A 22,510-nucleotide genomic window follows, 5' to 3' on the forward strand; every position below is an offset into this window, starting at 1 on the left:
GTGTCCCTGTAGAAAGGTGGGGACTGGCCCTCCTTCCCTCCTGGGGCAGGGGTGTGGGGATATTCTTGTGCTCAGATCTTTTTAGTGAGATGGAGGTCTCATGCCTGACCAAGGGCTGCTTTTAGCACTCGACTTACACTGCTATTAGTCATCTCAGATCTCTGAAAAGGAGCTGACAGCAGGTCAGCCCCCATAACCACATCTTCCCTGGGGCTTTGGTGGGGGCTGAGGATGCTGCAGCCCCTCACTTCCAGCCCTGCCTGCCAGCAGCCTCCCTTCCCACAGTGCTTGTGCTCACTCTCATGGATCAATGTCTTCCTCTCCTCCACCATCTCTTTTATTGCCTTGCAAGTTGGCCCCAGGATGTTTTATCACACCACAGCACATAATACAAATGAAAAACAAAGGGGAAAAGTTTGAATCATTTTTTTAATATATTCATCCCTGTGCTGGGGAACAATGATCCATCTGATTAAATCCGCATGCTAGAGTTTATTAAACCAGGTTGGCCTCTCGCTTTCTCTCTCCTTTAGGCAGGGACAGGCTCATTAAAATGAACATGCTCTGCTCCCTCCCCAGTGCAATCCTGCTTCACACAGTCCCTGTGCTGCTGCTACCTCGGAGTCATCACCAGGAGCTGATGGATAGGGCTCTGCAGCTCAGTTTTCCCAGCAGCAGCACGGCAGCCGAGCTGTGGCGTGGCTTTTTGGCAAAGGGCAGGAGATGCCTTCAGCTGATGGGAACACACATCCAAGGGAAAGCCCCTTAAAATTGGAGGGAGGTGGGGGACAGGGTCTGGCCACCTCACTCTAGCCCTGCCCCAGAACCTGATGGGTCATTTACCTCCTCCTGAGCTCTGTTTCCCATCTGTAAAATGGGTTTCAGGGCACTGCTTCCCCATTAGGATAATTAATGGCTATAAAGCAGTTTGGGTCCTGCACTAAGAATAAACCTATTGGCAACAACAAAGAGACTAGTGGGCATTTAAGACACTTTCTCCCTGGGACCAGGTCCCTGTGTAGGCTCCTAAATCTGCCAGCAGCTGCTGTCCCTGCAGCTCCAACTCCCCTTGGGCTACCTCAGGAGTGTCCCCAGCCCACCCAGTCACCCTCACCAGGAGGCTTTTCCAGCAGGCTGATATTTGCTGCAGCTCCTCTTCTTCCTCAGGAGCCCTTCAGAAACAACCTAAGTCTGTTCCACCCCAGCAATAACAGTGGCTTAGGCCCTGTAATCCCTCCTTTACTTGACTTTGGGTTATTTTGAGCAGGAGATTAAAGGAGATAATCTGCATCACCTGAGGTGCTGCACTTTCTATATCTACCCCCTTTCCTCCATCCCCAGGGGCTCACCCAGGCCCAGGCAAATAAACCCCTCCCTCCTTCCCCTATCCTCTGCCACACTCCTGTCTCAGGACAGCTGTCTGCCCACAGGGTGCTGGCATGTGGTGGGCCATCAGCAGCCTGGCTTCTTAGATCCAGCTTCTCACCTGGCTACCCATGTGTCCTGCCTCCTGAGACAAGCCCAGAGATGCTCCACAGGAGGGGAAGACAAAGGAGGCCACACTGTAGCACTAATTGGGATTATTCTCTAGGCTTCTTGAGGAGGAGATGGCAGCAGAGAGGATAAAGAAAGTTCTCCTTTGGGCACTTGGAGCTTGGCAGAGTGTGCTGGGTTCAACAGCAGACATTTACTGCCACAGCCAGAGGATGGAGAAGGGTTGTCTGTTTGGGACATCCCACAGTACTAAAAGAAAATAAATAAACACCAATAACACAGGAAAAGCACTGAAAAATGTCTGTTTCATGCCCAAGGAGGAATCCTCATCACCTGGCAGCATCCATCCTTTCCATGTTCTGGGGACCACGTGCTGCTCTCCAGCTCACTTCAGCTTGGAATTAGCAAAGCACTTGGTGCTGGTTTGAATTCCTCCTTGCTGAAATCAGCAGCTTTATTAAATGAAGGTCTAAACAGGCAGAGCTACGAGCAGTGACCAGAAATGTTAATTTACCTTCCTTTATGAGTGAGAGATGCTCAGTCTTGCCAGTGGGGAGGAGCAGGTACCTAGAAGCAATTGTTCCCCCGGGAAGCAAACTCCCACACATGGCATGTGTGACCTGTGCACACCTTCACGGCAAGCTCGCACCTTCACGGGTTGCTTTTCCTCATTTCAGACTTCACCAGCCTAGAATCCATCTGCCACCCTGGAAATTAATAGCAATCATTAAACAAAAAGAGCTGGCAAAAAGAAGCCTGAGGTGAAAAGCAGCTATTTCTGCCAGAAAAAAAATTAAAACTATTTAGACATACAGAAAGTCATTTATTACTGTGAAGTCCTCCCTCCACCTGGGGTTTAAATCTCATTACAGTTTGTCCAAAACAGATGTTACCCTTTTAGCAGTAGATTATTAACAATAAACTCCAATCCTCCAAAGAGGGTAGGTGTTTTGGGTTCACTTGCTTTTTGGGCTTGGGTAACCTCCACAGGAAATGTTTATGAAAAGGACGGGCAATCCAAGTGCTGGCAGAGCTCCCTGCTTCTGTTGTCTTGGACTCCAGAGTTTCTTCCCACTCTCCATACCTTCAGCAGTGAAGCACAGAGGCCCAGAGAGTGGCCACAGAGCTGGCTGAGGAGCAGGCAGGATGCTGAGGAAGGGCTTTGTGTGCTGCAAGCCCACGCTAGCACACCACTAGCTCCTACTGCTGCTTTGCCACCATCAGCTTGGCACTGACCATGTGCCCAGACAAAAACAGTTTCTTTTGGAGTCTTAGCATGTGCACAAACCATCTTTTACAAGCCTCTCTGAGTCTGGCCACAAACTTTTATGTAGAAGGCTGTTTGCTTGAGCTTTAGGCATGCTAAAGAAAAGCCTCATACCTGTAGCTGAGTATCCTCCATGGGCAAAGATGGGCTTTGCTTGTTCCCAGCAGTGCATACTCCAGTGGGAAACCAGCCAGTCTTGAGAGAAACACTGCCTGGCACCATGTTTAACCAGCCAAGCCCACAGTGGAGTATCTCTGTTCTGTTCAGATTTAGCATAATAAAGATACCTGCTCAGGAATCTAGGATCCTTTTGATTGTGCTGTAAACATAATCAAATGAGACATTTATACCAGCTCCAAGCATATATGGCCATCTGGCTGCCCAGCCATCTCCCTGACCATCTCAGGTAGCAGGAAGCACATTGCCAGTGTTCTCCAGAGACACTGCTAAATAGATGTTCTCACAGTGCCTCTCAGCATGCCTGGGAAGACAGTGAGAGCCAGCTATTTTGGGACTGTTGATGCTGAAGCCAGTACCAGCATCTCAGGGCTGCCTCAGAAAACACTTTTTGCTATCAGTACAATTTTTCCTGCACCCCAAGGGAAGCATCAAGAGCTCTCCTGGGCCATGTATATCTGTGAGTACCTATTGCTGGAAGAGAATCTTTCCCTCAGCACAGCACATCTCAGGCCTCCAGGCTTTACAGCTTGTACCCAATCCCTTCTTGGAGCCCTGAGGGGCCCAAGGGGAGCCCCAAGAAAGCAGTGTACTCACCTCCCTACAGGTGCAGGGTATCCTTGGGATGAATCTGTTGCACATCCTTTCATGCTGTGTCAAAGGTATGATGGAATAACTGCAGGGGCTGTGCTGATGGGAAGAAAAGGCTGTAATTCATGGCTGAAATTAAGCCATTAAAATGCAGCTGAGGTGAATAAATGCACACAAGTCCATCTTGTGGATTCTGCCCTCTGCCAGAAGGTACAGTCACTGCTGTCTCACATCCCTGTGCCTCCTCATGTGCTGACCTGCACCAGCCCTCCATCCCCTCACTTCCATCCCAGACCCAGCTGGAGCACAGACCTGCAACATCAGACCACCACCACCAGGCTGAGACCACTGACCCACCTCCCAAATATCCAAATAAATGGACATTTGTTTGTAGCCTGGCTATCTGACCCATGAGGAGTGCCCTATTTTAAAAAATAAATAAAGAAACAAAAGCTGAGTGCGTATTTCCACTTCTGAAACAACAGACCCTGGTAAACTGTTTTTCTGTAGGAACACAGCATCTGTTTGGGCTAAGAGGGCAGGGTTGGAAATGTTGATGAGGACCTGAGTTGACCTAGGGAAGGGTCTCCTCCAGGAGTGGGCAAAGGTGAGCTGCTCCAGCAGAGCCACCTGCAGGAGCAGGGCAGAGATGGGTGAGCTGTACGTGGAAGGTGGTCACGCTTGGTTTCCTCCGCAATGCTGTTATCCTGAATAAACATTAGATTGGTTTTGGAGGGCTGCCCAGATGATCATTAACCTTCTCCTGGCCCATGACAAGAAGCCAGCCTGCAGCACTGAGCTAAAATTAGGCTTGTAGGGCACTGGGGCTTGCCAGATATAGCAATATCTGGGCAGAAACCCCCTTCAGAAAGTGGATAGCCAGAGGATCCAGCCTTAAGCTGGGCTCCTCAGCTCCAGAGGACAAGAGCTACATCATTAAAATCACAAGATAGCCTGGATTGGAAGAGACATCTGAAAGTCTCCAACCAGAAAAGCAGGACCAGCTTCCAAGGTGAGTGAGTCAGTGAGAGGTTAGCAGAGGTATTTGCTCACAGCACAGACATAACAATTCCTGTGTGCACATCCTGTTCTGCCTAGCCAGAGATCACAGATCATTACCATGAAGTCCTTGATGAGCTGTGTATTTTCTTGTCCATCTCTCAACACTCAGCATTACAGCCCACCTCAAAACTGTGATATTGCACTGGCCAGAGACCCCTTCACCAGGGAAGGGCAGGAGAGAGGGGGAAGTGTTCTTCTGCAAATACAACCATTAAAAAAGCAGAGCAAAAAAGACACTTGCACCTCTAAAAATAATTTCTAACAACTCACCATTTCACAAATCCATCACCAGATTTTCCCTTGTGTAGAAGTGGGTTTTCCCATCTGGGAGGCAAAGGGTTATGCAGGCTTCCTGCAAAAATAAATTAATGAATGAAAGCGGTAAAGCCCTTTTCCAAACAGCAGCAAAGATCTGAGCGAGGATGACAATGCAGGGGAGACAAGGCTCAGCTCAGATTGTCACTGCTGAGGAACACCAGCAGCTCCACTTCCCAGCGTGGGGCTGGATCCCTCCATTGCATCAGTGCTGGAAAAACATCCTTTGATCTTCAGCACTATTTACAGGGGAAAGCAGGACTCTTGCTTCCACACCAGACCTCTGCTTTTCCCCAGCCTACCATCAGCACAGCCATCCCATAATGAAGCTGCGATTCAGACTGACTATTTCTAAGGAAAAATCCCATCAAGAAAGTATTAGAGAAGCTTTCTCCCATGGAAACAACTTTTCTTATTGTTAGAGTCGTATCTGATCAGAGCTCTTACTTCTCTACATCCCCTAAAACTTTTTTCCTCTTCACCTTCCCCTAACTCTGTCCCTCTCATCACATTTCTCAGCTCCTTGAGGGCTCAACTGCACTGTCAGGGGCTGGAGCTGATGTTCCACTGCTGCTCGTGCCCATGTTTTGGAAGACTGGTTTAATGCACAGCTACCCCAGCTGGGCTTAAGAGGTTGCTCACCAAGAACATCATTTATGCATTTACTTAAACTCAGCAGAGGCTTCTGCTCAGCAGCCCACAGCAGCATGAGATAGGGTTGTCATCTCAACAGACCCTGGAAACCAAGCAGCATGAGATGGATGTAAATGACTTCAGACTGCAGCTGAGAAACAGCAGAATAGTCTTATTTTCTGAAATCCCAACAGTTTGTCTTCAAAATATTGTCATTTTAAACCAGAATTTGTCTTGCCATAGAAGAAAAGGTTCTTAAAAAATGGTTGTGCAAACAGGTCTGTTCTGGCCATTCCCAGGCTGCAGCTCTGGCCTCATCCTGGCTTTTGGAGGCACAGTGGCTTTGACCCAGGGCCCCCCTCAGACACTACAGCACCCAAGTTTACTCCTAAATTAAATGGGATTGAATATCAGCTTCCAGTAAACATCATAACTTTCTGAATGAAGGTTAAAATAGGAATAAGCCAAGGAGAGATTGGCCCCAGCACCATACAGAGCCCATGAGTGTTGACATACTGGTAATATTAATGTGCCTGTATAGAGACCAAGCATGTCTTTTCTCTTTGTTTCTCCCAGTGTCTCCCAGAAAAGTTCTCTCTTTGCCATCCCCCCCAACCTGGCCACTTGTCATGCAGTCTGTGACCTCCCAGAGTCTCAGTAAAAGCTCTCCTGGATGCAATGCTGGACACTTCTCTCAGCCTCCCCTTCACCTCTCTGCTTCATTCCTTCTTAATCTCTCCTCAAACCTCAGTGGAAAATATATCTCTTCTCCCTTGCCTGTTTTTCTTAAATAATAAATAATAGCAGGAGAGAGAGCAGAATTGACTGGAGAACTTTATTATCTAACACTGTGAGGCGTTTGGGAATAAGGTTGGGATGCACAAAATGTTGCCTAAGCCCTGTCAGAGAAGGATATTAGAACCGGGATGTCTGGATACAAAATGAACTTGAATTTTACAGGCCTGAGCATCTTTATTGTCCAGGGAGGTTGTGATTCTGACCAACATCATCCAGCAGGAGTCATGGAGCAAAGAGTATGAATGAGGGGAAAATCTGCCTGGAAGTCTCCTTTCCCCACCTGACATATACAGGATGGACATTAGCTATTTACAGGAGATATCATCACTATTAAAGGTGTTATCTGCCATCTTGGAGCTGCCTCTCTACATTATCTTACCCCTAATGAAGAATCAATGTTCACTTTATAATCTGGTTCCTGTTAGCCAAATTTTCCCTCCTCTCCTGTTTGGTTGACCAAATACTCACGTTTGTAATGTACCACTCCCATTTTCCTCTGGCTCTCTTTGTAATGGGGATATTTTTTTTATAAAACAGCCCAAGTGGCTGTGAAAGGGGATCTAAGAGAAGCTGGAGATGGAGCAGCTAGGGAAAAGGAAGTTATGGAGATGCAGAAATGCCAAGGAGAGGAGCACTGCTGTGTGTATACACACGCACACGCACGTGTAATCTTTTGCTCCCTCAGTAAATGTAATCCACAGTTTGAAATAACTCATTCAGTAGAATAACAAAATTAGGAACTGAATGCCAGCTCCCATCCCAGCCCCCATGGCTGCTTTGTTTGCTTCCTTGCAGCTGCTGCTCTGGCTTAATTTTCCAAGATGCCATTAGTTGGGAAATGGAAGCAAAAACTTCCCAGCCAGCTTGCACTGGTTTTTGAAGCTCCAGCTTTGCCTTTTCCTTTCCACCTCCCTTTCTGTGGGTTTTCAGCCAGGATAAGGATGCTGCTGCTCATCCAGAGCAGGCTGCAGGCCCGAGATTCCAGCCATCCCTCTTTGCTGCTGGGTTGTTGACAGGGACCAGGGCTGGAGAAGCAGAGGTGGGTAGGAGGGGAGCATATCACAGTCAGGGCTGAGGATTAGCAGGGAGAAGCATGGATCTGGGCTCCAGCACAGACACTGGATATCAGAGGCAGGAGGAGCAAGGAGTGAGGGAGTTGTCATTTCCCCTTTGCTGGCCTCTGTTAGCCACAAAAACCCAGCATCATCTCAGCTGGTCAAACCATTCTGCCTCCCGAGAGCAGAAGGAAAGGGAATTACAGCAGTGTCTGCAGGGCCCAGGTAACTGTGCAGGAATGGTATTTCCTGCATGGCTACCATGGCCCTGTCGTGGATGTGGCCTGTTGTAATTGTCACCATGGTGCCACGCTTCAGTGTATCTCTGACTGAGATGAAACCCATCATTCCAAACATGTTCCACACTGTCTTCATTCCTACCTTTTGCTTCGCTCTCCAACAGCAAAAGAGACCCCCCCAAATCACCACTTCCCTGGTTGTTTTTCATGTGAGAGTTTTGCTGGTTTATTCCCAGGTTTTCTCAGCTCTGTGGGAGTTCAGAGGACTGGAAAAAGGGATGTGCAATTGTGTTACCAGGAGAATAAACTCAGGACAACTGGGCAAAGATGAATCAGGCAGGCAGGAGAGTTAAACCACCAGATCCTTGGGGGATGCTCAGTGCTGGTGTTGCTTGGGCACACACACACACACACCATGGGCTGGGATGGAGGCTCTCAGAAGCCAGCAAGATGAACAATTATGCCTTTTGTGCAAAGAAACAAGACCCACTTCTCCACTCACCAGTCATGTCCCGAGAATCTAATAAAGAGGGAGATTAGGCCCTCTTTCCTCTCTCACATCTCCTTAATGCTGTCATTTTATTCACACTTTGTAAAGCAAATAAACCAGCAAATTGCTTGCTTTAATGAGTTGAAATTAAACTTAGGCTGCTGATAAAATGCCATTTCTCCTTTCTGTTGTTGGGAAGGACTTGCCTGATAGGCAGTGTATGGAAAAGAAGAGAAAACATACAGTGGGAGCCTCACTGAAAGTGTTTGAGTCATTTACTGCTGCTCTTCTTCATCCCCAGCACCTCCAGCTAGATGGGGGAAGCACAGGGGTGGCTATAGGGGCAGGCTATAGGGGATCAGGCAACATCTGTGGCCAGGCTGTCTCTGCTCTTTGCTCATGGGTGGTTCCACAGTGCCCTCTGCCCACAGCCTTTCCCTAGGGAGGAGTGATGAGAACATTCCTCTGTGAGGAAAAGGCTGGTTTGGCTCTGCAGAGCCTTCCCAAACACAGGTTTGCCCAGACAGGGTGGTTGGGTCACAATGGGAAATAGAGGAGACAAAGTGCTTGCTGAAGAGAATATGCTGAGTGCATCCCTTCCTGCTGCCTGTGCTGGCTTTGGCAGGGCTTCCCTTGCCTGCAGGAATCCACAAGTCCATGGAGGAGGACAGGGAGATGCTGGAATCAAGTGCCACCCTGAGGGGACAACTGGGGCAAGCCATTGCTTCTGTCTCTGCAGGCCAGGAGTACCCTCATCCCACACCCTCAGGGGCAACATACATCCCCACAGGATGCAGGAGGAGCAGCCAGGCTGCTCCCTGTGGTAGAGGAGAGCTGGCACACCTAGAGAGAAAGTCTCCACCTGCATCATAATGCATGTGCTGGGATTTTCACCCCAACAAGAGGAGCTCAGGGCACTTTGCTTCAGTCTCCCACCACCCTGTGAAGTGCTATCATTATCTCACGGTACCAGAGAGGAGGCTGGAGTGCAGAGAGGTTAATTGAGCTGTCTAACACCAGAGGCATGCAGCAGCAGACGTGTTTCAGTCTGGCACTGCAGCCTGTGTCTCGCTGTGGGGGTGGCAAGGGGGGCCACTCACCTGCAATCTCCCAGGGAGCACAGTCCCTCTTCCCTTCCTCGCTGGCTCCAAGGACTCAGCTTTGTTAAAATGGACTTCCAGGTACTGGCAGAGCATCCCATGGCAGTGACAGCACATGGAGGACAAGGTGTCTGGAAAGTCTCATTTGCAGAGAGCTGATGTGAGAGAAGGTCTTGTTATTCATGTAATGGAAACCTAAGCGTCACCAGGGAGCAGACTCATTGTTCACAATCCAACCAAATAAACTGTTTTACTGCTTATTATTACTGGCCTGTTTACCAGGGTATACACTGAATGGTGAACAGGGATCTCTGCAATGAAAAATGGTCTCCTACCCTGCCTGGTATTGTATTGTGGCTGGAAAAGAACCTGGCTTCTTTGGGACAAGGGTCAGAGTGTAGCATCTGCCTCTAAACAGTCAGCCCCACACAATTTTCAGGGATGTAGCGCCAAGAGCAGTCCAGCCTGGGCACTGTGAAATGGTTTGGAATACTGTTTCTGGATTTATACAGTTTTTCACATTTTGTGAAAGACAATTTGGATGTAAGATGTGGCCCTGTCTCCACCACAACTTCCCAAGAAACCTCCAGTTCTTACCAGCTATGTTTCCAAGGAGTATTGGTGGTGTCTTCCCTGGCTTCTACAGTCTGCCCTTGGACAAGGGAGACAAATAATGTTTCTGTTCCCAAAAAAAAGTTCAAAGAAGGATATTTCTAGATAAGCCATGATGATTTCTCTCCATTTGTGGGCAACTCCATCTCTGCCACAACATCTCACTGCATCCATCCTACCAGCCCAGAGTTCTGTCTGGCAGTAGAGATATCCACAGATGATGTTTTCAGTATCTTATGGGAAAGCATGACCCAGGAGAGGCTGATGTTCATGCATTTCCCACCTCTCCTCTTTTGCCTTTCTTTTTCCCTAAGAAATCAGAAAAAGAAGTAAGAGCTGTCCATGGAAATTTATTCTTAGTCAAAAAATTTAGGGGGAAAAAATGGAAAATGTGAGCAAGAAATTAATTTCTCTGTGGGGAGTGAGGCTGCTGGCAGCCCCACAGGTTTGTGTCTAGTGAAGACTTTTTCTAGTCTTCAAACAGATGTTTCTGTCTGGGGAGGAAAAGTCTTGTCCCATCCTCTGCAAATGCTCGTTATGCCACTGAATGTTCGCTGGTTTTCCACACCTCTGCATCATTTTTCCTGGAAGGGAGAGGCCTTGGAGAAAGGCAACAAGCCCCCAGCAGGGACAAGGACACTGGGTGGTTGACAGTCACACCAGTGGGCTTTGCAAAGAGTGCCCTGAAATGACTGCTCATGTTCCCAGCAACGGGACAAGCGTTTGATGCTGCGCTGTATCCCAGATGCCACATGGCAGTGCCAGCAGAGAGACACCGTGTCCTCAACCAGCACCCCTTGTGTGGGCACTGCTGCTGCGCACACCAGCACACGAGACAGGCAGGATTCCCCTCAGCAAAACGCTGCAGCATCAAATCTACATCAGAGCGAGTTGTCTAGACTTCATCTGCTCTCAGCGGAGAGGAACAGACACTTCTGGGGCATCACTCCTCTCCTCCTCAGGTAGACACCTAAATAGGTCAGACAAACGGTGCACTGGATGTGTGTTGGTCTCTCAACTGCCAAAAAAGAGATGTTGGACAAGGGTGACCTCAATGGTCAGTGACCATCTCCCCTTGTGCTGCCAAATAGTGCTGGTGGCAGCCAAATAAACCAAAGGCTCCTTGAAAGGTGTTTTCCAGAATGAGAAGGCGAGTGCCTAACTAAGAGGGGAGTTGGATGGATCTCCAACACCTCTGACTGCTGGCTGTCTTTCCCTTGTGCTCAGTTTGTGCTTGTGTTTTGTTTTTGAGCAGGTGAGCCGGGAGACCAAGCGGGGACAGCCGAACACACGGAAGCACAGGGAGATGGGGACCAGCGCCACAATGTGCAGCAAAAAGAAAACAAGGAGAAGTACTATAAAAAATGAGAGGAAGGCTTATCTCTAAGCCTGAACAACTCCTTTGCACAGGCGCTTAACTTCATGACTCCCTCCTCGAGATGCCAGAGGTCTGGTGATGTGGGACCAGCCTCAGCCACCAAGACCTTGGTAGCAGCCCCTGGCTGCTGGCTGCCGAGTACCGTGGGCACCGAGGTCTGCTTTCTCCAGGGACGCTTCCCTCCCGTCTCCAAGCCATGAGGAGAAGGGAGAGGCAAGCAAAGCTGCCGAAGGAGCACTAGCCCACACCTTCCTGGTCCCTGTCCTGTTCCCCGCTTCCAGCAGACCAGGAACACCTTCTCCGTGCTGCCCTTCCAGATGGCAGGTCGCCGGTGGGCCGCGACGTCAGCCCTCTGCATGTACGTGGCGGCCGTGTCTCTCCTGCACGCCGGCGGGGTGCGGGCAGACTGCTGGCTCATCGAGGGGGACAAGGGCTTCGTCTGGTTGGCCATCTGCAGCCAAAACCAGCCCCCCTACGAGTCCATCCCCCAGCAGATCAACAGCACCATCGTGGACTTGCGGCTGAACGACAACAAGATCAAGAGCGTGCAGTATGCCTCGCTCAGCCGCTTCGGCAACCTGACATACCTCAACCTGACGAAGAACGAGATCTCCTACATCGAGGACGGTGCCTTTTCAGGACAGTTCAACCTCCAGGTGCTGCAGCTGGGTTACAACCGACTGAGGAACCTCACTGAGGGCATCCTCCGGGGCCTGGGGAAGCTGGAGTACCTCTATCTCCAGGCCAACCTCATCGAGACCGTCACCCCCAATGCCTTCTGGGAGTGCCCCAACATAGTGAACATTGACCTGTCCATGAACAGGATCCAGAGACTGGACAGCAACACTTTTCGGGGCCTAAACAAGCTCTCTGTCTGTGAACTCTACAGTAACCCCTTCTACTGCTCCTGCGAGCTCCTCGGCTTCCTGCAATGGCTGGAGGCTTTCACCAACATGACACGCACCTACGACCGGATGCAGTGCGACTCCCCGCCCGACTACATGGGCTACTACTTGTTAGGCCAAGGCCGGACTGGCTACCGCAATGCTCTGAGCATGCTCTCTTCCCTTTGCACTGGTGGCTCCTACACTGTGATCCCTCGTTTTATCCCTCCCAGGTACCAGGTGACCACGGTGCCCTCCGAAAGCCCCTGCTCCGAGGAGGAGTGCTCCTCTGGCGACGGCACGACGCCGCAGTTCTCCCTGTTCACGCCCATCGGTGAGACGGAGGTGCGCCCCAACATCCAGGTGAAGCACCTCAACCACAACTCGGCCGTCCTCACCGTGCAGATCCCCTACCCCTTCAGCAAGATGTACATCCTCTCCCAGTTCGAAAACGGCTTCTCCTCCATGATCACCAAGCTCAGGAAGAAGGAGGAGAACATCACCGTGAGCAACCTAGTAGCACAAAGAGATTACACCTACTGTGTAGTCTCTGTTCACCAGTACTCCAAGTACAACCACACCTGCGTCACCATCACCCCCACCAGACCCAACCGCAAGGAGCCGGTGCCCACCCCCTCCACTGCCACCCATTATATCATGACAATCCTGGGCTGTCTCTTTGGCATGGTGATTGTCCTGGGTGTGGTGTATTACTGCCTCCGGAAGAGGCGCCAGCAGGAGGAGAAGCACAAAAAGGCTGCCGGCAGCATGAAGAAGACCATCATTGAGCTGAAGTATGGGCCGGAAATGGAGACCACCAGCATCACCCAGCTGTCCCAGGGACAGATTCTGGGTGGGGAGACAGTGACCCGCATCCCCTACCTACCTTCTGCTGGCGAGGTCGAGCAGTACAAGCTGATTGAGAGCAGCGAGACCCCCAAGGCCACCAAGGGCAACTACATGGAGGTGAGGACGGGTGAGCAGCCTGAGAGGCGAGACTGTGAGCTGTCCCTGCCGCCAGACACCCAGGGCTCTGTGGCTGAGATCTCCACCATTGCCAAGGAGGTGGACAAGGTGAACCAGATCATCAACAACTGCATCGATGCCTTGAAATCCGAGTCCACCTCCTTCCAAGGGGTGAAGTCGGGGGCAGTCTCCACGGTGGAGCCTCAGCTGGTGCTCTTATCAGAGCAGATCCCCAGCAAACACGGATTCCTTTCCCCTGTCTACAAGGAAAGCTACAACCACCCTCTCCAGCGACACCACAGCATGGAGGCGGCCCCCAAACGCTCCAGCACCTCTTCCAGTGGCTCCATACGGAGCCCCAGGTCCTACCGCTCCGAGGGATCGGGCCACAAATCCGAAGCCAAATACATTGAGAAGACATCCCCCACCACCGACACCATCCTCACTGTGACACCGGCTGCTGCCATCCTGCGGGCAGAGGCGGAGAAGATCCGCCAGTACAGCGAACACCGGCACTCGTACCCCAGCTCGCACCCAGGGGAGCAGCACGACAGCATGGGCGGGAGGAAACCCTCCATCCTGGAGCCTCTGACCCGTCCTCGCCCCAGAGACCTGGCCTACTCCCAGCTCTCGCCTCAGTATCACAACCTGAGCTACACCTCCAGCCCAGAGTACACCTGCAAACCATCGCACAGCATCTGGGAGCGCTTCAAACTCAACCGCAAGCGGCACAAAGACGAGGAGGAGTACATGGCAGCCGGCCATGCCCTACGCAAAAAGGTCCAGTTTGCCAAAGACGAGGATCTTCACGACATCTTAGACTACTGGAAGGGCGTCTCTGCCCAGCAAAAGTCCTGAGTCCTCACACAACTCGTGACTTAACACACTAACTGGACCAAAAGAAATCTGCAGCAGCTATTTTTATTCAGACTGTCTTTGAAACAAAATAAAATTAAAAATAAAAAAAAAAAAAAGAGAGTCAATAAAAAAATGAAAGAGAGAACAAATTATGAAAAATCTATAAATATTCTATATAATATATAAAGTGAGATATTAAAATGTCCTCACATTGGTGAGACATGCACCAAATTTGAACACAAACTTTGCAAAACAAACTGTGGAGTGGGAATAAAAAAAAAGTTTTGTTTCATTCTGATTTTTTAAAAAAATATAAGAAAAAAGAAAAAATTGAATATAAAATGAAAATGAAAGAGTGGGCAGAGAGCTGAGGTCTGGCGTTTTCCAATATTGCATTGCATGAGTCCCTATTCCGTGATTTTGTGGATTCTTTGTGAACAGTTTGTGTTTTTCCTTCCTTCCCTTCCAAAATCAACAGCGACAAAAACAGCAACAAAAACCAAAAAGAGACCAGAAGGAGCTCCATCTTTTGGGCTGTTTTTGCAAACGGAGTCTTCCAGTTTAGACTTTTACCCGGTTGAAGGCCCGTTCACATTTTCACTCACTAAGAGGTTTTACCACACATTGCATTGTAAACCGAAGTCGTTAATTGTACAGAGAAAATTTCTATATTTGCAATGTTTGCTGTATAATGAGAAAGAGAGAGGAGAAAAAAAACAATACTACATCTACTAAAAAAAAAATATATATATATATCTATATTCACGTGTTTGTATCAGGTTTTAATCATGGATTTTAGAGAAAGAGATGGAGTTTTATTTGAAGGAATTTTGGTTGGTTGGTTGGTTGGTTGGTTGGTTGGTTTGGAGGGGGGAATGTTTGGATTTCTAAGTGTTTCGTTTTGATTTCTTCCACCAATTGTCTGTGTCCAAGTTCTCACCACTTCCATGTGCATTGAGGAAAAAAAGTTCACACCCAGGAAAATAGAATCTTTCACCTTATTCCAGGTGGGAGACCATCACCACCAGGAACTGGGAAGGGGATGAGAAGTGAAGGGCTCTTGGCTGAGCAGGTGCCACCGTGCAATGGGATTTCTCCTGCAAATCAAAAGGTATTGGTCTCTGCCCCTAAACAGACGTGTCTGGGCAGTGGTGGCCCTTGGCACCAGCCACTGAGGGGTGGATTATCCTCACTTTCAAGGCAGTGATGAGTTAGAGCACAAAGCCTCTTGCTGCTCGGTGAAGAAGGAGAGAATGGAGGGGTGATTTTGTTTTTGAGGTAAAAGACACTCAGCATTTACAGCTTGCCCATACTGACACATCCTGGGGAGCCCCTGAACAGCCCTTGGCACTCAGACAGGGAGGGAAAGTGAAGGCTCTGTGTTCATGGGTCTACCAAAGCAGTCGCCTTCCCCTCAGCTACTGCTGTCCAAAACTGTCCCAAGACTCCACAGGTTTTTTCCCCATCTCTAAAATACTCACATGAGGTGAGAACAGAGGTGTTGAAGCCATGAAAGCACTCCCAGGCCATATTGGTGGCCAAAGGACACTATTTTGTCCTGATCAGCTCCAGCTGAGTCACAAACCCCTATTTCTCACCCACCTCACAACCAACAAAAAGTGAAGGATTTGTGAGGGTCTGAGAGCTGCCCTGCTCCCAGGTGAGTGTGTGGGAGCCCAGGGAGCCAGAACAGTGAGGTGAGGTGCTAAGCTCCCCAGATGCAGCCCTGTGAGGCCCTGCTGCTCGCCAGGGTTTTTTCCCTTGCATCCTGCTCACAAGTCGCTTTGGATGGACATCCTAAGTCCTGATGGATGAGCACTAGGGCCCAGGAGCAAACCTGTTAGAAAAAATCCCATCCTGTTACTTCAATATTTCAAAGCAATTTTGACAGGTATTCTTGCGAAAGGTTATGTTTGTTCAGAAAGGAGCTGAGCCAGGAAGACACAGAGCAGGCTGGGAAGTGCACGAGTTCATTCCCCGTGGTTATTTGTGTAGACAACAAACCATTAGCAGGATTTCATAATAAAAGGCAGGTAATTTCTACAGGAATGCATTCACTCTGCCCGAGCAAAAGCACATTTCTCCACCCCCTCAGGTGCCCCAGATCCTGCCCACAGCACACAGTTTCCCAGGGCTGTGTCTTGCTCACCAGGCAGTGAGAAGGACCTGGAGGGGGAAGTTGAGGGTCACCCCTCTCTTGCTTAGTGCCATCGTGGCAGGTCCCTGCCCAGATCTCAGCACCTGGACCAAAGCAAAACCTTCAGCTGAAACAGCCTTTCCTTGCAAACCCTGAGTGCCTCCTCATATGTTTGGGCTGGAAGGGACCTTAAAAATCATCTAGGATTATAATATAAAAAGTCATCATCATTTGGCTCCAACTTCCCAACTGTGGGCAGGGATGTCACCAACTAAATCAGGTTGCTCAAGGTCCCATCCAGGAGAAATGAGCTGGTCAGCAAGGATGGATGATGGAAACAGTAGTGGGGCCTCCTGACACTGTTTCATGATCTCACAGGATTCCTTATCAAGAGGCTGGGGTGGTCCAAAGTGATGGCAGCTCATCAGCTAATTTGGGCTCAGATGCTTCAGTGTTGACAATCACTGATAGATACCCAAAGAACCTCCTAAGCTGATCTCTACATTGAGGCCATTCCCACACCAGTTTGGAAATGGCATCAGGATCATCTCCATGGAACTGGGAGCAATGTCCCAGCCAGTGCAGGGTGAGGCCTCGCTGTGGAGGCAGCAGCCAGCTCAGTTCTTCAGCTGGGGCTGCTCCTTTTTGTCCTCTGCCTCTGTTTCCTCCTCTGCAAATACTTCCTTGTGGCACGGAGGGCACAGGCTGGCTGGGGAGGCTCAATTAATTAATTGCCTGTCTGTGAAGCCCATTTAGCTCTTAGAATAAAAGCTGCTATCGAAATGCAAAGCTGTTAGTGGTGTAAAACAGCAGGGGCAGATGAAATCAAAGCCTGATTCTGTTTTCACACCAGGATTTCACTGGTCATAAACCAACAGAGACCAACACAGCAATGTGATACAGCAGTGCTGGCCTTTCTAAATTAAACACTTCCCCCATGCAAACTGTCTGCAACTGGAAAAAAGGAGAATTAGAAAAAGTCTAGGCCCCTCTATCTCCAGAGTATCTCTAAGGCATCACCCCATTGTTGGTGGGGCCTCACCACAGGTCTCCAGATGGCTCCTGGGCTGCTGAGCACCTTCCAGCCCTTTGCCCTCCCTCCAAAACAAGGTGCAGTCCTGTCAGCCATGGTCCACATCCCTTGGCAGGAGATGCCATAAAATGAACTGTGAAAAAAAGCCAGACAAGAAAAGGGAAGAGGTCCCATTGTCCCCAGGGCCACCACTCTGTGGATGAGCTCTAGGGCTGGCTCTGCACAGGGCCTGGAGAGCTCTGTCCACAGCATCTTCCACCCCTCCAAGGCAGCTGCTTTATAGACAGCTCCAAGGAAAGAGCAGGGATTTCATCACCTGTGTCCTGCTGGGTGTTTTTGTTCTTTGTTTTGTCTCCTGTTCAACCACCAAAGCTCTCAAGCTGCTTCTGCAAAGAGAAGTGATACCTTGTCCAGCCAGGCTGCTCCTGCTGCCCCAAACTCATCCAAAGGAAGAGGGCTCCCCACTGAGCAGAAAGGAGAGGGCACAGGAAAGGCACATTGGAGTGAAGAGGAGGGGAGGCTAGAGGAAACAAAATCACAGTTCCCTGCAGTAGTCACAGCCCTGGGGCCATGTGGAAATGCATTCTGCTGATGCCCTTTCTGTGTCCACAAAACTGCTGTTGTCTCAACAGCCTGTGTTCAAGGGCAAGACCAAGGCAGCACTAAAAATCCTTCCTGTGATCCATCCCCCAGCACCCCAGCAAGGACAGCTTCTGGTTGGAGAGTAAATCCAGTCCTCACTCTGGCCCAGAGTCAGCAAAGGACCCTGCCATGTGTTACAAAGCCTGTGTGGCATCTAGAGCCTGGATATTATTTAAAAACCTGTAAATTAGGACAGAAACATCCCTTTATACAGACATGCACCATTTAAGCCCAGGATTCCTGAGGGCACCTGCCAGCCCTGGTGTGCACACCAGGTGTGTCCATCTGTTCCAAAGCATGGCCTGTGGGAAGGGCCACGTTCACAGACAGGAATGTGGAGCAGCACAGGGTGGCAGTGGTGACAGGCAGTGTCTGCCCAGCTACCTCCCTGATGCAGAAAAGCACTTGAGAGGGGAGAGAGGAGCTGGGAGCTGGGAGCTGCCTTCTTCTTCAGAGCTGGTGGGTATTGGAGATGTGAACTTCCACCTTCCCTGCCCAATTTGAGCCTCCTGATGGCTTCAGCTAAGTTTGCCATGAATCCAGGTGCAGGTCCCACAGGAGGGGCCTGTGAGGCTGCACAGAGACCCTAAGAAGAGAAGGTGCTCCCATGCAGACAACAGCCTGACCAGACAACAGCCAGACTTCATTGGCTCTGCTCAAATCAAGCCAGTGACCTGCAGTGCTTCCTGGCTGCTGGCACCTTTCCTAGGGCTGCCAGGAGCCGTCCCTCTGCCAGGCCCATTGATGCTTACGGATCAGCCCATGCATCAGCACCTGGGAGATGCCCAGAGAGGCAGAGCTGGGCTCCAGCAGCCCAGCCAGCTCCTGCATGTTCCCTCAATCCTCAGCCAACTCCCCTCCAAATGCTCCCCTCTGCCCAGTTTTGAGGTCAGTCCTTCCCTGAACCAAGAGCTCCGTGGCCCTGAGCCCCAAACTCATCGCGGTGTTGGATGCAGCTCTGCGGAAAGCGGGACCCGCGACATCCCCCTGCTGCAGCTCGGCTGCCTGACGGGCTGTGGAGCAATAAATCACCTCGTCTGCAGGGGCAGGGGTCAGCAGGGGTGGAGGACAGTGCGGTGGAGGTGTTTCCACAGCACAAGGGCGAGGAGGGGTCCAGGGAGGCAGCGGAGGATGCGCTGCGGCTGGACCGGACCCAGGAGCGCGGATCGATGAGGCTGATGAAGCCAGCACGCACTGCGTTGGGCTATTTTTAGCACAGCCAGCAGAGCAGGAATTTGGGAGCCCAAGTCAGAATTTATTTGCATCTGTGAGTGCTCGTCAGGGGGAGGCCCAACAACAGCACCCAGCTGCAGGTTCTGGGACCTGTTCACCTTGGTGTCAGCTCCCGTTCGGTGCGCATCGTGTCCCTGCCCTCTGCAGTGCCCTGTGGGGACAGTGTCACCCTTTGGGGACAGAGTCACCCTTTGGGGACAGCTCGGAGCTGTGAGTACGTGGATGCACATGGAACCAGGATGGGACAGAGCGGAGGAGAGGGGAGGGGATGGGTTTCAGGGTTTATTTGGGAAAAGCACTGATCCTGCCTTAAATGTGTAGGGCATGTGAACAGGTCTTGTAGCGTGGCTGCAGCACTGCCATGGCCAGGCAGGTGTGAACTTCAGAGGTGCCCCAGCCTCTCCTCCAGCTCCTCTCTCCCTTTTCCCCTCACTACAGGCTTTCCACCACTGGCCCTGGGTCAGTTTTTCTGGGTAAGTGTTCTGAGATTAAACTGTTCTCCAGAGCAAGGCAAATAGCACATTTCATTTCCTTCACTTCCACCTCCTGGTGTGCAGCAGTGCCCAAGGCACTGAAGGTGGTGAAGGTGCTGGTGGGCATGGCCAGTGCTGCTGGAGAAACCAACCCAGCTCCTTGGCTGGGAGCAGTGACTTTGGCTTCACCTGAATTTACTTAGGCTCCAATTTTTCATATCTCCTCTGTGTCACAGCTTCTGTTTTACCCCTCTCAGCCAGCTCACCAGCACCACCAAAAGGGTGGTAGAGATTATACAAATGCTGCCTTGAGAGTTTTGCTCATTCCCCCCTTCCCCCTCATCCAGAACTTAATAGAGGGAGACCATCTGACCTAGAGTGAAGCCAGTTTTCTGGACTCAGTTTCCTCTGTGCAAGGGATGAGAAGACAGGGGGATGTGGATTTTCATCATGTGGGGAGTAGCCAAGCAGGATGCCAGGTTTTACTTTAGTTTTGCTGCCCTTTTGGTCCAAATTGGATGTCAACATGCCTGTATCCATCCCTCTGCAACCTCCCTGTCCCTGCAGAGTAGCCAGAGGAGCCTGCCAAGTCTCCAAGTTTGTGTGTGTGCCTTCTCAATAATTCAGTGGGAACGTTAATCACAGGGTTGTGCTGTTGTTCCTGTACGAGCTCAATCGCTTCTCACATCCCACCAACATCTGTTTTTTCACACTCAGCTCAGCTGTCTGGCAATAGCCATTTGCTGCTCACCTTTACTTGCCTTGCCATTAAAGAGCTCATTAATGTACTCCATCCTTGCTTTCTTTGGGACGAAAAGATTTCCATTTCTGTCTTTTATCAGCTTTCACACAGCTTACATCCTGTCCTCCCCTCACCGTGCAGTGCCCTTTTCTAATGAGCTCTTCTCTCCTGGTCTGTCTCATCCATTAAGATCTGTGAGTGTTGTCCCCTGCATTGTCTTGCTCATCTCCTGATGAGGGCTCTGCTCTGGGTCTGTCATAAACACTGAAAACATCAGTGTTCTCAGCTGTGAAAGGAAGCAATCAGCCCCACACACAACATCCACATTTCCTCCCACCTCACTTGCTGTCCTAGCAGCCCTCCAGTCCAGCTCATCCCACCACAGCATCCAGCCTTGACAGACTCCTCCATCCTTGCAGAAGCCCCTGGCTGGCTTGACCTGATCTGCAGAAATGTGATGGAATGCCTCAGTTTGTGTGTGGTGCCTGCAGCTTGTCTCTGCTGGGGGCCTCTTAAATCTGTTCCTCTCAGCATTGCTTTTATGCAGCAGAGCTCTCCTTGGGCTTGCAATCAAGAGCTCCCAGCCCATCCAGATGCAGGAGGCCTCTCTGGGTACTGTGAAAGCTCCTCTGTGGTCTCACAAGTAAACACTGGCACTCTTCATGCAATGCAGCTAAATTAATTAATCTTGTTCCACCACATTTGGAGTTAGGACACAAAGGTTTCCATTCCCTGAAGCTGGAGCTTAAAGTCTGCTTGTCCCAAGAGTGCCCTCCTGCCCCACCTGGGATTTGTGCTGCAGTAAGATTGGAAGAGTGGCAGCAGAGCAGCTCTTGGCAGTAGCTCCAAGGGGCTGGGAGAGCCAACAACCCCCTGGAAAAGTGGTCATGGGCACAAAGCATCTGCCACCATCCAGCTGAAACATCCCTGATGTGTCCAGCTCAGTTTAGGCTGCACACCAGTTGTGCTTGGGTTTTTCCCAGCCATCTCAGGTGCTGCAATTTGTTATCTCTCCATAAAAACCTTATCTCAGTTATGTCCTCAGATCATTCAGGCTGTACCAACACTCCCACCCACCACAGAGGTTGCACACACACATCTTTGCCTAGGAAATCCCAGGCAGAAGCACAGCAGTCCCAAGAATGACAAACCCTTCATGAGCTGACAGCTGACAAGCCCTGAGCTGCTCCACAGCTGCCTCCAGCCTTGCAGGGTGATCACAGCTCCTAAAAGACAGATGCAGACACCAGGGCTCTGGGTATGACATGCCAGGAGGCTGGCAGCAGAGGCTGGGGAGGGCAGGTGCCTGGTGTGGCCACTCCAAATGTATTTCCCTGGCAGAGCTCGCAGCCAGGGAGGACAGTGAGATGAGGGGTGGGCTGGCCTCTGATCTCCCACCATCTCACACTTGGGTCCTGAAGACCAGACACATCCCAGCACAGCTGTCAGGGGTGGAGAACCAGAGATGGAGGTGCTGGAGCAGAGCTGGGAGCTCCAGAAACCACCTGAGATGGTGAAACACTTTTGGATACAGTTGTGAGGCTCCTCTGGCTGAGGTGACTGAGAAGTCCCTGCCCCAGGGTGGCTTGAGAGAACAGCACACACAGAAGAGCCCACCTGTAGCTGTGAAGGACTGGTCCATCCATGCTCTGAAGCTGCCAGGAGATGGATTCACCCACTGGTGTGAAGTCTGAGCCAGTCCCACTTTTCTGCAAGGCCACGGATGTTCACGGGTGGAGATCCCAGGTCTGCTGAGAAAGATGGGTTGGAAGCACAGCACAAAGCCCTCTCAAAGAAGAATAAACCAAAAACATCACAAGATGCTAGCAAATGGAGGAGACAGCTTATCCAGGGAGCTAATCTGGCTGGAAGGAAAGGGAAAGGATGCAAAATGTTCCCTTACTAACAAAGAAAAACAGAATGCAAGAGCAAGAAACCAGAGGCTGCAGTGCCCGACAGAAAGTGATGTGGATTCATTCAAGTTAAAGGAACCAAAGCAGAGCTGGGGCAGACTCTGGACCCAGAACAAAGGCTGTTTCTACCCAAGCTTGAGAGGCAAAGGTTAGGATGAGACTTGCAGAGACCTGGAAGCCACTGAGGTGGGTGAATTGTAAGTGGCACTGTGTTTAATCTGAGCAGAATGCATGAAACCAGGTAATGTAATTGAAAGGGTTATTCAAACTGAGTATTCAGAGGGAAAAATAAAGCATTGCAGGGAAAAATAATAATACTTAGCACTTGTAATGTGCTCAGCATCTTCAAAAACTGATCAGCCATTAACTGATTGCTCCTCTGCTCAGTCCAAAGGCTAATAAAAAGGGACGGTTCATT

At 50.3% G+C, this 22,510-nt stretch overlaps 1 protein-coding gene and 1 long non-coding RNA gene across 9 annotated transcripts in view; one reads left to right on the top strand and one right to left on the bottom strand.

Annotated features, from left to right (window-relative positions):
* Window positions 1-14,744, top strand: part of ELFN1 (extracellular leucine rich repeat and fibronectin type III domain containing 1) — a 101,954-nt gene extending 87,210 nt beyond the window's left edge. For both annotated transcript variants that reach the window (XM_015643309.3, XM_015643311.3), the window contains exon 4: window positions 11,089-14,744. In XM_015643309.3, coding sequence (XP_015498795.1) covers window positions 11,529-13,919 — 2,391 coding nt within the window. In that variant the 5' untranslated portion in view covers window positions 11,089-11,528 and the 3' untranslated portion in view covers window positions 13,920-14,744. The remainder of the gene's footprint in view (window positions 1-11,088) is intronic.
* Window positions 412-22,170, bottom strand: LOC107211360. 7 transcript variants are annotated; one of them, XR_001524160.1, is made up of 6 exons: window positions 22,083-22,170; window positions 21,797-21,927; window positions 9,222-9,376; window positions 4,862-4,943; window positions 3,536-3,628; window positions 412-2,201 (listed from the first exon to the last, which is right to left on the bottom strand). It is a non-coding gene; the product is annotated as an uncharacterized LOC107211360 (long non-coding RNA). The 7 variants fall into 7 exon arrangements; XR_001524159.1 differs by having other exon boundaries at window positions 412-1,933; window positions 2,009-2,201; window positions 21,797-22,155; XR_001524157.1 differs by having other exon boundaries at window positions 412-1,743; window positions 1,828-2,201; window positions 21,797-22,155.
* Between the last annotated feature and the right edge of the window lie 340 nt (window positions 22,171-22,510).

Source organism: Parus major, chromosome 14 (genome assembly GCF_001522545.3).
Source record: "Parus major isolate Abel chromosome 14, Parus_major1.1, whole genome shotgun sequence".
Classification (NCBI taxonomy): domain Eukaryota; kingdom Metazoa; phylum Chordata; class Aves; order Passeriformes; family Paridae; genus Parus; species Parus major.